This window comes from Bubalus kerabau, chromosome 4 (assembly GCF_029407905.1).
Source record: "Bubalus kerabau isolate K-KA32 ecotype Philippines breed swamp buffalo chromosome 4, PCC_UOA_SB_1v2, whole genome shotgun sequence".
NCBI classification, from domain to species: domain Eukaryota; kingdom Metazoa; phylum Chordata; class Mammalia; order Artiodactyla; family Bovidae; genus Bubalus; species Bubalus kerabau.
Window position 1 is genome coordinate 162,568,718 of NC_073627.1, and position 14,688 is coordinate 162,583,405.

The 14,688-nt window shown below is 49.8% G+C and overlaps 1 protein-coding gene across 1 annotated transcript in view; it reads left to right on the forward strand.

Annotated features, from left to right (window-relative positions):
• Positions 1–602: 602 nt before the first annotated feature.
• LOC129651033 (liprin-alpha-1-like) overlaps positions 603–14,688 on the forward strand; it is a 39,628-nt gene continuing 25,542 nt past the window's right edge. The window contains 7 exon segments of the mRNA XM_055579762.1: positions 603–618; positions 8,704–8,798; positions 11,244–11,345; positions 11,817–11,985; positions 12,637–12,728; positions 13,079–13,180; positions 13,400–13,621. Of these exon segments, the coding sequence (XP_055435737.1) occupies positions 603–618; positions 8,704–8,798; positions 11,244–11,345; positions 11,817–11,985; positions 12,637–12,728; positions 13,079–13,180; positions 13,400–13,621 (798 nt within the window).

Consider the following 14,688-nt stretch of genomic DNA (forward strand, 5'->3'; position numbering starts at 1 on the left):
TTTATTATCCATCAAATCCTCTCAGAATCCCAAAGCTGAGGGGTCACTTCTGCTGGTTCTCCTCCAGCTGTCTTTCATCCTGGTGTGCCTGATGCTCTTCCACAATGGCCACCACCCTTCCATAACCCGTGGGGCAGTTCCCAAGCCTGGGAAGAAGGTGTCTCTATCCAGAAAGACTTGGCACTTGCATTCTCCACTCATCTGAGGGTGTTATGGATAGGATCACCTTGAACCAAGGTGACATGCCTGAACCCCCTGGGGTCCTCACCTGCTCCTTCTCCTGCTCAGCACCAGAACCACCTTCCTTGTAATTCCCGCGGCTGGAGGAGGGAGGTGGTTTCTGGGTCACCTGAAAGTGTCGTCTCCTGGGAGTCCAGCTCCATGGGGAGGGAGGGGTCTTCTGTTAGACTCTTCCTCTTGGCAGTTGCCCCTCTGGGTCTTCTCAGGTCTTCAGCAACTTAAAGGCGTGACACTTTTTGTTGTTGTTGTTTTCCATGAGAGGGTGGATCTGAGTAACCTACCCACCAATCATCAAAGCAGAACTGTGAACGAATACATGTCTTTTATTCCTTCAACAAGCCAGGCCTTGAGAGCCAGACCCTATGCCGAAGCTGAGGGGTAAGTCCGCCCTAGCCAGTCCTGCAGCCCCAGCTCCCTCAGAGACCGCGTTCTGGGTCCTGGTTTACTGGAGACAGTCGAGGGTACCATGTCCAGGATGTGTAGAAGGCATGCTTATGCCAGCACCCCATGTGACCGCTCCTCCCGGGGGGTGCAGACGTGGTCAGCAGGAACCACGGTGCAGAAATGCCTCCCTGCAGACCCTTGCCCAGGGACTGAGCACTTTGCTGTCGCCTTCGGGAGCTGTCCAGGTGGAGGGCAGGCGTGAGCAAGTCAGGGTCAGCCGCCAGTGGCAGTCCCAGCCTGCCCCCTCTTCCATGAGTATTAAAATGAACTCGAGGATGCTGCCACAGGTTGGGGAAGGACCGCAGGAACATCCTTGGCCAGCACACAGTAGGAGCTCAGCAGGACTGTCCCCCCGGCCCCATGGATCACTCAGCAAATATCATCAATCAAGGCTCCCGTGAGATGACACGTTCAGGTGACCCAGAAAGGGCCCCTGTCTTCCAACTCCGGGAACTGGAAGGAGGGTGGTCCTGGCGCCGATCAGGAGAAGGAGGGGGTGAAGCCCACCCCGTGCCAGACACTCTCCCTCTTGGGGGGCCCGTCGGTCACCTAAGCAGACAGACCCAGCCTGGAACCAGCATTCCAGCTCACACCCATGTGGGACCCCAGTGCCAACAGGAAGAGCAGGCAGGACCCAGGGCTACCAAGAATGCACCCGGTCATTAGGGACTGACCAGGCATCACGTGCCTTGAACACGTCTGGGGAGAACAGAGGAGCCCTGGCATCAGAGGCCCTCCGAGTGGTGGTATTATCATTGGAGCTGAGGAAGCCGAGGGCACAGGGGGGAAGTTGACCAGGCCCCTGTGGTGGTCAGAAGTCCGGCCCAGGCCTCCCACTGGGGCTCCGTGGCTTTCTGGCCCGGCGGTGCTCGGGAGCCGTCCTGTGTGTACCTGCCGTGCACACACGCTCCCCGCAGCTCCTGCTGGACCATGAGCCAGGGACGGGTGTACACACAGGATGCCATGGAGGCTCCCACACCACCCTCGGGCCTGAGATTTGGCACCCATAGTTCCCTGATGGCAGTGACAGGGCCCTCTGTGGTGGGCGGCAGCTGTGGGGTCAGGGTGGGCTGGAGAGGTGTGCTGCCCAGGAGCCCTCTGGGGGCAGCTAGGGACCCCAGGCTCGGCCTCACTGAGGCCAACCTTCCAACAACCTAGGTGGCTGCCCTTCAGCAGAAACGGGTGACCGTGACACACAACACGCCGGCTCAGGCAGCCGTGGGGACGAAGAGGGAGCCTTGGCATCCTCGGCCACCAGGAATCCCCCTCGGGCAAGTTTTTGCTTGTCCTGTGATTCCCTTCATCCTTCTAAAAGGAAAGTGCTGGGAATGACTGTGGTGAGGTCGCTGTTCCGGTGAGTTGAGCTGGGAGCAGAGGTTGAACCCCATCCAGTCTGCCATGGGCAAGCCTTCCCCCTCCCCTCCCCCACCTCGGATGGCACAGTCCTGGTCACTCTTCTGGGCCTTCTTGGCTCTTTAGGAACTTTAAGGTGTGGGGTTTGTTATTTCTTGTCTTTGTCCAGCATTTGGTGGCGGTCCATTGCAAGGGCCCTGACCCTGTCCCCTCCCCGAGCCTCTTGGCTCTCCCCATGCCCACGCCAAGGCTCGAGGCCCCTGCAGTTCTGTGGCCTCCAGACTCCCCACCCAGACTCCCCACCAGGAGTGTGCATCTCAGTAGGGGCGAGGCTGGCACTGAGTGAATCTTCAGTGAGGTTTTTTCCTTAAAAACCATCCTAAGTGACTTTGGCTCCATTGCTTTTTGCCAGAAACCTACAATGATCCCAAGAACTTTGTACACTCCAAGGGTGGTGGTGACTGGATGTGGAGCCCAGCACAGACCCAAGTCAGTCCTGCCCTGAGTCCCACGGCCCGGCCACACCATCCCCCTTCCATGGCCTGGCTTTCTTCTGCCAGGACCTTCAGAATGGTGGAAAGGCAAGTGTGGCCTCAAGCTGGGGGGCCCAGCGTGGGCTCCTAGCCCCTGGGGGTCCCCTTGGGACATCTGGTGGACCATAGTCCCCACTGCCATTGGGCAGCTCTGTCTCGGGAAATGTTGTGTTTCTTTGCTTTTTTGTGTGATGCAGCACCCCAGTTACTCTCGGGGCGATTGGGAAGTCTGCTGGTGTTACAGGCTCCTGCCTTAGATGGGGAACATTATTGCTGCATTGACGCTGCTCACTCCATACTGGGAATCTGTTAAATACAAATGGCAAGGGGAACAAAGAAAAACAGAAAAAGAAAAATGGAGAGTAGCTTGGTTGCTTCAGGTCTCACCTGTGATTAAGAGTGTGTACAGCCTGCACATGAACCCGAGTTCCCACACCTGCCAGCTATAAGGTGCCAGGCCCTGATTTTAGAACCCTAGCTTCACTAAGGAGTCACTGACAGATACAGTTTTTGTGTATTTCAGGTCTACATTGTGATGACTTGATGCCCATAGACATCATGGAATGATTGCCCAACATATGCATCGCCTCACACAGTTAACTCTGTGTGTTTGTGTATGTTTAAAGTTCTTATAATCCATGGAGAAGGCAATGGCACCCCACTCCAGTACTCTTGCCTGGAAAATCTCATGGACGGAGGAGCCTGGTAGGCTGCAGTCCATGGGATCGCTAAGAGTCCGACAGGACTGATCGACTTCACTTTCACTTTTCACTTTCCTGCATTGGAGATGGAAATGGCAACCCACTCCAGTGTTCTTGCCTGGAGAATCCCAGGGACGGGGGAGCCTGGTGGGCTGCCGTCTATGTGGTCACACAGAGTCGGACACGACTGAAGTGACTTAGCAGCAGTAGCAGTATGCTAGTCTTATAAAACAAGGTGGAGAGTGTTCCTTGTTTACCCTGAGAGTTCCTGTGAGCTTGCTGTTTTTGTCCCTAGATTTTTGGAAGAATTGATTGGCAAAACCAGTTGGTTTCATTGTGGGGAGGCTTTTAATTTCAGATTTATTTTTTTTTCATGCAAATAAAATGTTCTGATTTTGTATGTCTTCTTGGGTATATTTAGGTAAAGCATTTCCCCTTTGCTAGGCAGCAGACTCTCCTATTAGTAAGTGAACTGTGGTTCATGATATCTTTCTTATCTGCAAGATGTGTTGTCTCCCCTTTTAAAAATCCTTGATACTGGTGATTTGTGCTTTGTCGCTTTTTCTTAATCAGTCTGTCTAGGGGCTTATCAGTTTTATCAGTCCTTTCAAAGAGCCAACTTTTGGCTTTGTTTTTTAAAAAATTTCATATTTGCTTTATGTTTCCTTATTTTCTACTCCTTTTTCTTCCATCTGCCTTGTGTTTCGTTGGCTATGCTTTTTTTTCTGGTTTCTTGAGGGAGAGGCTCAATTGATTTTAGCCTTCCTTCTTTTCCAGTATATGTGTTTAAGGCTTTAAGTTACCATCTAAACACAGTTCGCTGGGTCCCACAAGCTTGAATAAGCCAAATTTTCATTATCTTTTATGTAAAAGTATTTTCTAATTTACATTGTGTTTTTAAAGATTATTCATGAAATTCTACAAGAAGTATGTCATTTATGTTCCCAATGTTTGGGGAGGTTTTTCTAGTGACCCTTTTTTGATCTCTATGAATTCCATGAAGAGCCCCGTCTTAGTCTTTTGGGGCTACGGTTATAAATACCATAGACTAGCTGATAAACAGAAAGTTGTTTCTTATAGTCCTGGAGGCTGCAGAGTCCCAAGATCACCAGCAGGTGCCACGTCTGGTGAGGCCTGTTTCCTGGTTCCTAGACTGCCTGCTGCTTCTCCCTGTCCTCGCAGCACGGGACCCCATTCCCTCCTGACCTGACCCCTCCCAGAGTCCCTGCCTCCTAGGATCATCACCACGTGCAGGGTGAAATTTGAGGGCACATAAACCATCAGCCCATTGCAATCCGTAAGTATACCCTGCATTCGTTCAGTGCTTTGAAATAATTCGAGCTTTCCTAAGGACCCAATACATATTCATTTTGTTATATGTCCTTGGGCTCTTGAAAATAATATGTATCAGTAGGAATGCAGTGTTACGTGCCTATCAGTTAGATCAGGTTTCTCAATCGTAATTCAGATTTCAGTAGCCATGTTGAATAAAGCAGAAGTAGGCGAAATTACCTGTAATATATTTTATTTTTACACTCTCAACATATGATTATTTCACTGTGTAATCAACATAATAAAACCTAATGAAATATTTTACATTCATTTTTTCATGCTAAGCCTTTCAAATCCAGTGTGTGTTTCATGCTTGCAGCACATCTCATTGTCGAGCCAGTCGCATTTCAGGTACTTCGTGGCTGCAGGTGACTACGTACCGGGGAGCCCAGCTGCATGGGATATGTGCCTTTAATGTCTCCCACTGCAATTATGAACTTGGCTGTCACTCCTTTTCTATTTCTGTCAGTTTTTATGTATTGATATTTTGAGGTTATGTTATTAGGTACATTCAAATTTAGAATCCTCATCTTCTTGGTAGACTGAACTTGTATTAGTATGAGATGCTCCTCTCTATCACTAGTAATGCCTCTTACTTTAGACACTATTTGACGGTGATATTGCCACGTCAGTTTTCTGTCCTTGTTGGCCTGGGTATCTTTTACTTTCACCTGTCTGTGGTCTTCCATCTTAACATGTACCTCTGTGAATAGTGTATAGTTTTCATTTTCCTCAGTTTGACACTTTTTATCCTTTAATGAGAATATTTGCTCTATTTATAGTGTTGATATTTCAGTCTGTAGATGCCATGTGACTGTGTGTCTTCTGTTCGCCCCACCTAGTCTGTGCTCCTTTCTCTTGCCGTCCTTTAGAAGTGTGAGGTGTTTCTCTGGTTCTGTGCTCCTCTGTCAGGTTGTTGGGGGCACATTCGCACACACAGCGCGTGTTTTACATTGAAGTCTAACTTAGCACTTTTACTGCCTCCCTGACACGACTGTTTCCTCCTTGTCACTGCTATCCTTTAAAATTTTAGATATATTTTTGGCGTTATCATCATTGTAGAGTTAATATTTACCCTCACAGTTCCCTCATTGTTGGTCTTTCCTTGTTTTTTATATTTCAGTCAGAGACTACTTTTCTTTCTCCCAAAGCACTGCCTTGATATTTTTTTAGTTCATGCCTGTGGGTGATGAGTTGTCTCATTTCCATTTGCCCTAAAAGTCTTCATTTTGCTTTCACTTTCGAAGAGTGTTTTTGTTGAGTATAGAATTCCAGGTTGGTGGGTATTTCTTATTCAGCATTTTACAGATGCCAGTCCATCATCTTCTGACTTCCTTTGACTTGAAAAGTCAGCTTTCAGTGTTGCTGTGCCATTAAAAGCCACTCCTTTTTTCCTCTGAGCGCTTGAACATTTTCTTCTTCCCTTAGACACCCACAGAGCTGCTGAAACCAATGTGTAGTTTTCATTTTTGAGTCAATGCTCTGATTCTTGAACCAACTCTTGCCACTGTCCCTGTCAGTCAGTTCAGTCGCTCGGTGTCTGACCCACTGCAACCCCACAGACTGCAGCACACCAGGCTTCTCTGTCCATCACCAATACCTGGAGCTTGCTCAAACTCATATCCATCGAGTTGGTGATGCCATCCAACCATCTCATCCTCTGTCGTCCCCTTCTCCTCCTGCCTTCGGTCTTCCCCAACATCAGGATCTTTTCCAATGAGTCGGTTCTTCGCGTCAGGTGGCCAAAGTATTGGAGCTTCATCATCAGTCTTTCCAATGAATATTCAGGACTGATTTGTTTTAGAATTGGCTGGTTGGATCTCCTTGCAGTCCACGGGGCTCTCAAGAGTTTTCTCCAACACCACAGTTCAGAAGCATCGATTCTTTGGCCTTCAGCCTTCTTCATGGGCCAACTCTCACATCCATACATGACTACTGGAAAAACCATAGGTTTGACTAAATGAACCTTTGTCAGCAAAGTAATGTCTCTGCTTTCTAATATGCTGTCTAGGTTTGTGATAGCTTTCCTTCCAAGAAGCAAGCGTCTTTTAATTTCACCATCTGCAGTAATTTTGGAGCCCAAGAAAATAAAGACTGTCACTGTTTCCATTGTTTCCCCATTTATTTGCCAGGAAGTGATGGATCTAGGAGAAAACAATGGCACCCCACTCCAGTACTCTTGCCTGGAAAATCCCATGGATGGAGGAGCCTGGTGGGCTACAGTCCATGGGGTCGCTAAGAGTCGGACACGACTGAACGACTTCACTCTCACTTTTCACTTTCATGCACTGGAGGAGGAAATGGCAACCCACTCCAGTGTTCTTGCCTGGAGAGTCCCAGAGATGGGGAGCCTGGTGGGCTGCCATCTATGGGTCGCACAGAGTCGGGCACGACTGAAGCCACTTGCAGCAGCAGTGGATGGGGCTGGATGCCTGATCTTCATTTTTTGAGTGTTGAGTTTTATGCCAGCTTTTTCACTCTCCTCTTTCACTTTCATTAAGAGGCTCTTTAGTTTCAGCCCCTGGAGGCATTTCTTATTCCCCTTTCTGTCTTTTCTCTACCATGAGGGGCCACATTTTAACAGTGTGGTTTAACAACAGGCTCCTTCGCTATATTCTATACTTTTTTCCCTCATATATATATATATATTTTAACCTATCTGTTCTTCAGTTCACTGATCCTCTCTTCAGCTACGTCCAATTTGATGTTAAGCCCAGAGACTGGGTTCTTAAATTCAGTCACTATTATTTGAAAGTTCTAGAATCGGGTTTGATTCTCAGAAATTTTTCCTTTTGTCAAGTATATTTTTGAACTGGTGAAGTTTGCATCTGATACCTCTAGCATACCTCTGATATGCTGATACACATCTGATACCTCTGGATCGGTTTCAGTTCTTTTTCTCTTGGTCCTGTTTGTTGTTACACCCTTTTTGCTTGTTTTGGTTGCATGTTGGACATTATCTATGGAAAACCCTAGAGTTTCTGGTGATGCTGTCTTCTCCAGAGGTTCCTCTGAGGCAGACCTCTAGTGGGGACAGAGACGTCTGTTCACTCAGGGCCTGAGTGACTTGAGGCTGGGATGTCCTTGTAAGCTGAGTCTCAGCAGCCTTCACCCACCTTCCCCCCGACCGCAGGGAGGAGCCCTCCAGCATGTCCATCTGGAAGCCTGGGATGCCTCCCATGGCCTCTTCTCGGCCAGTCCTGAGGCCCACCATCTGTCTCCCGAGCATCACGAGGTGATTGATACTCAGTGCTCAGCCGGTTTGGGCAGAGTGTTGGGTACGTTTTCTGTGCCTCCCTTTTCTTGGGGAGCTTAGTCTCTAACATCCGGACTGACTTGTCAGGCCTGAGCTCGAATTTTTGTCTTCCCAGCCCAAGGAACCATCCAGAGCTGTGTTAGCCAGTACCCTCTGCTTGACTTTTCCCCTGCCTTTTCTTCCAAGAGTCAGCTTTGTTCAGATGCCGCGAGGGAAGGAGTGGCCCTCTCAGTGTCCAGCTCCCTCACTGGGCTTTTGTTTGAAATCTTGGATTGTGGCTGCCTAAGGACCTCTTTTTAAAGTGTATTTAGCTTCTCTAGCTCTTGGTAGGCTGACCCACAAGCTGCCTGTGTCTGTAACTGGAAGTGGGGAAGCCCTGGGTGTCTTCTCTCATCTGAAGCCACATGTAAAATGCACAGTAATTATATTGATCATCTTTGATACCGGGGAAAACAAGAACCAGAGGTCCATGCTTAGTACCCACGGTTGTGTTTTTGATCAGAATCCCCAGCTTCCCTGGGCTGTGTCAGTGCCACTTCAACTTGGGAAGAAGGTGGAGCAAGCGGCCCATGCGGCCTGGGGACAGAGGAGCCGGTCTGCCCTCTTCCCCTGCCCCTGACGGCCCAGGGCAGGCCTTGTGATGACGGGCTGCTTGTGGTCCAGGAGAAGGCTGAGGAGGCAAGGGTTGCGTGAACTGTATTCTGTGACGTGGTCACATGCGTGTTTCCTTTTTCAGTTTGAAAAAATGACTGCTTTTAGTCTTCCCTCCAGTTTGACTTTAAGGTTGAAAATGAAGATTTTAAAGTTGAGCACAGTGATTTTACAGTCTTTTTGAAAGCAACAGTTGAGGTTTTAAAAAGACATCTCCGAGAACTCCAGCAGATAAAGCGAAAAAAAAGAGAATGTGTTCAGGGTGAACTGCGGGCGGGACCCCAAACTGTACTCTGTCCCTCCCAGAGTCTGTAATTGCTGAGATGGGTGGATAGAGGGTCCCAAGCACCCTGGGGACCGAGGTCCTCAACTGAGAGCTGAGGTCCCAGCTGAGCCAGGAGCAGTGTGGCCTGTGCCCTGGTGAGTGGAGAGCCGCGAGGCTGGGAGTGGGGCCAGGAGAGGGGGTGGGAGACTCGGGCGCGGAGGTAGGGGCAGCACCTGGCTGGGTCTGGGAGGCGCGGGCTGTCACGGCTCGAGGCAGGGACACCCCTGAACCTCCACCGTGCAGCCGCCACGGGGCAGAGTTGTCTGGCATCCCAGGGTCGAAGTTAAGAGGGCGAGTTCACAGCAGATTGACGGAACTCCTGTATCCACTGTGGGTTCATTTTAAGTGCCTGGAGCGAGGTTGGTCAAGCCCTTGCTGAGCTCGAGGGAGGGAGTCAGTCAGGGAGGACCGAGCTCAGGGTGAGAGTGAGGGGCAGCTAGCGCGGTGAGTCCTCCTCACCTGAGTGGGTTCTGGGGGCACCCTTGAGTTCAGGGGTGCCCTTTCAGTAGCCTCACTGGAGACTTGTTTGGGGGGTGAAGGAGGCAGAAGCCCACTTAGAAGACATGCTCATTCCTAGTGCTGGTGGTTTCTGAAGCAGTTTATACTATTTGGTTCGACTGTGAACCAGTATCCTTGCAGGGTTATGTTTGACGGTGGGCCTGAGCTGTGGGCATGGCTTTCCTTCTCCCACACACCACACTCCCCTGACGTCTTTTTGGCAGCCCCTCCCCCCTCTGTGCAGCCCTGATGATGGGCCTGAGCCCAGCCCCCCTGTTGCCATGGAGCCCCTTGTGACTGAGTGGGTTTCAGGTTCTGGGCTCCTGGGAGACATGCTGGAGGCAGAGCCTTCGTGCCATTTCTTCTAGAGACAGCAGTGCTGATGGTCATAGTGTGAGAGCAGTGTGTGTGAGAGTGGTGTGTGAGAGCAGTGTGTGAGAGCGGTGTGTGAGAGCGGTGTGTGTGAGAGTGGTGTGTGAGAGTGATGTGTGAGAGCGGTGTGTGAGAGCGGTGTGTGTGAGAGTGGTGTGTGAGAGTGGTGTCTGAGAGTGGTGAGTGTGAGAGCAGTGGTTGTAGTGTGAATAGCGGTGGCCGTAGTGTGAGATCGGTGGTGATAGCTCCGGTGCTGAGCTATCTAACCGTGAAACAGCAGTTGCCCCCGAGTGGGGGACTGCCCCCATACGCGAGGATGGGTCGCAGAAGGGCCCGCCTATGGGCACTTTTCCAGCGCTGCAACCCCAAGGCAAAAGCCAAGACAAGGAAGACCTCGGCCTCGGCCCAAGTTCTGGAAGCGGAGTGGACTGACGTGAGAACAGCTGGGGGCTGGGCCCGTGGGATTGTCCCTTACCCAGTGAAGCATTGGGGCTGTGTTTCATTTTGTTAGCATGGTTGTGGGCCCTGCCGGGGGTCCCTGCCAGCCAGGGCGTTTTGGTCTTCTGGGCAAGATCGACCCCAGCAGGTTGACCTTGTAAGTGGTTGTGCAGGTGCTGCGTGGAGGATGGCCGGGGGCCCCACCTTCTGAAGGGAAACGCTGGCTGGAGGAGTCACTGGGGCACGTGGATTGAGCTATAGAGTCAGTCCTTGAAGCAGAAAGGCTAAGCCCCTTATCGTCTCCCATCTTACAAAGCACAGAACAGTGTGTCCAGTATTTTAATGATGGCTACCTACTGCTTACATGTATAACATACACCCTCATAGTTCACATGTCTACTACATGCCTCTTACAAGTGTTGGGCAGTGTTCTAGGTGCTGAATGCTCAGTGTGTAGTAGGGGATATGCAGCCCAGGATTTTTTTATGTGTGTGAAGAAAAATAGAAGAATGAAAGATGCCGTGTGGTTCAGTTTGAGCAAGTTCACCACGTAGATGGCACCGTGTGCACGAAAATTGTGATAAAATACATAAAACATGAATTTAACCCTTTAACCAGTTTATTGAATGACTGTGTGACTTCAGTGGGGTCAGGCTAACAGATGGCTGTGGGGTGCCATCAGCCTTTTTCCCAGAGGAACACTCCAAAGCCTGGTGGCCTTGTAGATCTTCCCTTTCTTCTGCCCTGTCCCCAGTGGTTCTAGGTCACTGGTCTGTGTGTCGTTTAAGAACCTCTTTGTCCAGTTTGTTGTTAGGTTTATGTTTAGGAAAGTTTCTCAGACTTCCCTGGGTCTTGAGAAGGCAGGCTTGGATTCCAGGTTCTCCCCTGCCGCGTGCCTGCCAGGTCGAGGTGGAGGCTAAAGGCTGGTCTGAGTTGTGGTGGTCTGTGTGGTCTTGGGGTCAGCGGACCCCTCTTCTCTGGAGGGGCAGGGAGACCCTCTGTGTGGAGGCTGGAGAGACTTGACAGGGTCAGTCTTCAGTCTCGCTCTCTTTTTAATTTGTGTTTGCATTTAGTTACTTACTCATTTAACTGTTTTCTAGGAGTTGGCATCACCTACGGAAGAAGTCAGTGCATGCCAAGAGCAGCTTCTAGCAAGAGGAAAAGAGATTGCCGAGATGAGAGCTGAAAGGAACAACACCAGGGTCAGTAGGGGGATTCTCACGTGTGGACAGTTGCCCCACGGGGGTCACCACTGGGTTCTGTGTTGCTGTCTTTAAACTCTGTCTGGTTTTCAAGTCATTTTTCACATCTTCCCACTGAGCAGACCGGGGTGGATCAGATCGGGGTTCTCATACTTTGCTTCAAATTGATGATGAGAGCTAATATAATTTTAGTACATTTGAGGGGGGAGTTCTCTTAACTTACATTTTTGTCCATGCTACAGTGTGTGTGAGGTCTTAGTTCCCCGACCAGGGATTAAAACTCAGGACCCCTGCAGAAGTGTGGAGTCTTAACTACTAGGCCACTGGGGAAGTCCACTCTAACTTTCGACTGAACTGGCGGGATTGCGACTTGCCTTAGCATGGTTTCGGTGTTAGCATGAGGCTGAGAGGAGTTATCGGCCCTGAATTCAAGTATGAGGTTGAAGGTGTTCCTTTGGCCCCGCCCTGCAGCTGCTGCTGGAGCACCTGGAATGCCTGGTTTCACACTATGTGCCGTCCCTCCGGAGGAAGATGGGCAAGCAGCAGGCGCAGTCCCCGGCCGGCATGAGAAGCGAGGTGGAGGTGCTCACGGCCCTGAAATCACTGTTTGAGTACCACAAGGCCCTGGACGAGAAGGTACCCGCCACCCGGCCGTCCTGGATTTGGACACTTGCTGCCTTGTTAGGTGGATGATGCATGTATTTATGTAACTGGTTGACTTTTGAGCTTCTTGAATTCTTGTAAATACATTTTTTCTGTAAGAAGTCAGAATGTTATATGGTTAAAAAGTGTTGCCTGTGTACATGCTCAGTCATGTCCAAGTCTTTGCGACCCTGTGGACTGTAGCCCACCATGCTCCTCTCTCCCTGGGACTTCCCAGGCAAGAATACTGGAGTGGGTGGCCATCTTCTACTCCAGGGGATCTTCCCGACCCAAGGATAGAACCTGCCCTCTTGCATTGGCAGGCGGATTCTTTACCACTGATCCACCTGGGAAGCCCCAGGTAAAAAGTATTAGTTGGCATAAATGTCTCAAGATTTATTGTATTCTGTATATCAATTTGCAATTAAAAACTAGGTAATAGGATTATTTTAGGAACTTTTTTTTCCCTCTCTAACGTAGAATTTAAAGCTGTTAATAAGCAGATTTTCTTGACGTTAAGATCAATGAGATGTATTAAATGTCTTCTGTTACAGTAGCCGTGTTAAATTAGGGTGAGTGTACACTAAGACGTGCACTAACATATATACACACTTCAACACACAGTGACTCGGCCCCTTTTATTTCAGTTGAGAGCGATTACGAGGAGCACTTGAAAGGTGTAGTTTGTTAGAAGAAGAATTAGGTGCCACACATAAAGAGATAAGTTTGATCAGTCATCGTGTAATTTCCGTGAAGGGTTTGTCATTTGTATCCTTTCATTTAAAAGAAGTATGAAGGCTGTAGTGGACATCAGATGTTATTTATCTTTCTGATTGAGGACCCTCCCACTTGGGTTATTTTAATGACTAGTAACCTAGACTTGTGGCTCAGAGCTGCAGGATCTCTTAAGTACCCCCTTTGTCCAGTAGAAGACAAAATTCTGACTCTAATCACCTGGTTCTCTTTGGGATGGATAGCATCACCATGTATTTTCTTTTTATGCTGTATTTCAGTTTTGAGTTGAGTTTCTCCAAATGGAGTTTTGCTGTCTTGACTTATTTCTTTATTCTGATTCAAACTTTTGGTTTTAGCTGATGATTCTTAAAGAGAAGAAAAACCCGGAAAAGATACTGATGGACGGGGTGCTTGATGTAAATCCCAAGCAAGAAAACATGCCAAGCGCCGATGGAAAGGCAAGTCCCCGGTCCCACTCGATCTGGTTCTCGTCTTACCATCCAGTCTGTGCAGGGCTGTTGGGACCTCTCACCAAAGCACCATGTAGTTCTGTGAGACTGTGGCAGTCGTGTGAGCTCCAGAGCACAGAAGGCAGTTTTGACCTCACCGGTTGCCCGGAAGTGCTGTGTTCCCTGCCTCCCAAAACAAGGCTGTCTAAGGCTTCCTTTCCCCCTTAGAGAACCCGCGACGGCTCTCTGGCTCGGGTGATCCAGCTCCAGGAAATCATAAACAACCAATTGCGGGAGAGCCAGATGAAGGAGCTCCTGAGCCAGATGAAGGAGCTTCTGGCAGCCCTCTCTGCCCAGGTGACAGAGATGGAGGAGGACCTGGACACGGCCAGGAAGGACCTCCTCAAGTCCGAGGAAGTAAACGTGAAACTAGAGCGGGACCTCCGCGAAGTGAGTGACGGTGGACGTGTCTGTTGTCCTGAGGTGGAATGTGGGTCCCTCGTTCTCCCGGTGGTCTCAGCCTGGGGATGGCTGCGTGAGCAAGAGCAGAGCTCTGGCGAGACCGCAACTGGCTGCCTCCCCACCTCTGCGTCGAGGTCTCGGGGTAGAAGAGGCCTGGTCCAGGCGGTCCGTTGGCAGTGGACCAACATAAGGGTAGCCCTAGCGCTGTGCTGCACCCTGGGTGTGGGCTGCTCATTTCTACAAGTTCTAGGGGGCCTAGTGTGTTCCTTTTTAAAAAGTTCATTCATCCATTCATTCATTGATTTGAGTATAGTTGCTTTACACTGCTGTGTCAATTTCTGCTGTACAGCAAAGTGAATCAATCATAAATATACACATATATATACACACACACACACATCTCCTTTTTTAGATTTCCTACCCATTAACTTCACCACAGAGCACTGAGTAGAGTTCCCTGTGCTGTACAGTAGGTCCTTACTCATTGTTGACTTTATGCATAGTATCAGTAGTGTATATGTGTCAACCCCAGTCTCCCAGTTCATCCCCCTACCTGCCTGTTGAATGTATTCCCGATGATGCTGAAATTTCCTTCTGATTCACTCAGGCGAGCCTGGTGACGTCTGTGGAGCCCGTTCTCTCGGAGAGATGGGAGCATGCTGTGTGGGCTCTGCTGAGGCAGCTTGCCTGGCCATCTTCTCTAGTTTCTGAGGTTCCGCTCCTTGAAGGGATGTGTGACAGTGACACGGCGGTCAGACAAGACGAGTGGCATTTGCTCACCCTCAGATCCTCAGGCCCGTGCTGTGTAACCATGTAGAATCATGATGCTTCTGGTGGTCATGTCTGCGGGTATCATGATTTATGAGAAACTACCTAACAGTGATTGTGAAAACAGAAGAGTGTTGGGGGCTCAGGCCTCCTCCTCAGCTTTCCTTTGTACACAGGCAGACAGCCCACCCTGCCCCACCCCTCCACCGTGAGACCGTCTCAGAGAGAACCCCTCCAACATGTTTTCCAGCAGGTGGACTTGTTTAGTAGCTTGGTGTGAGTAATTC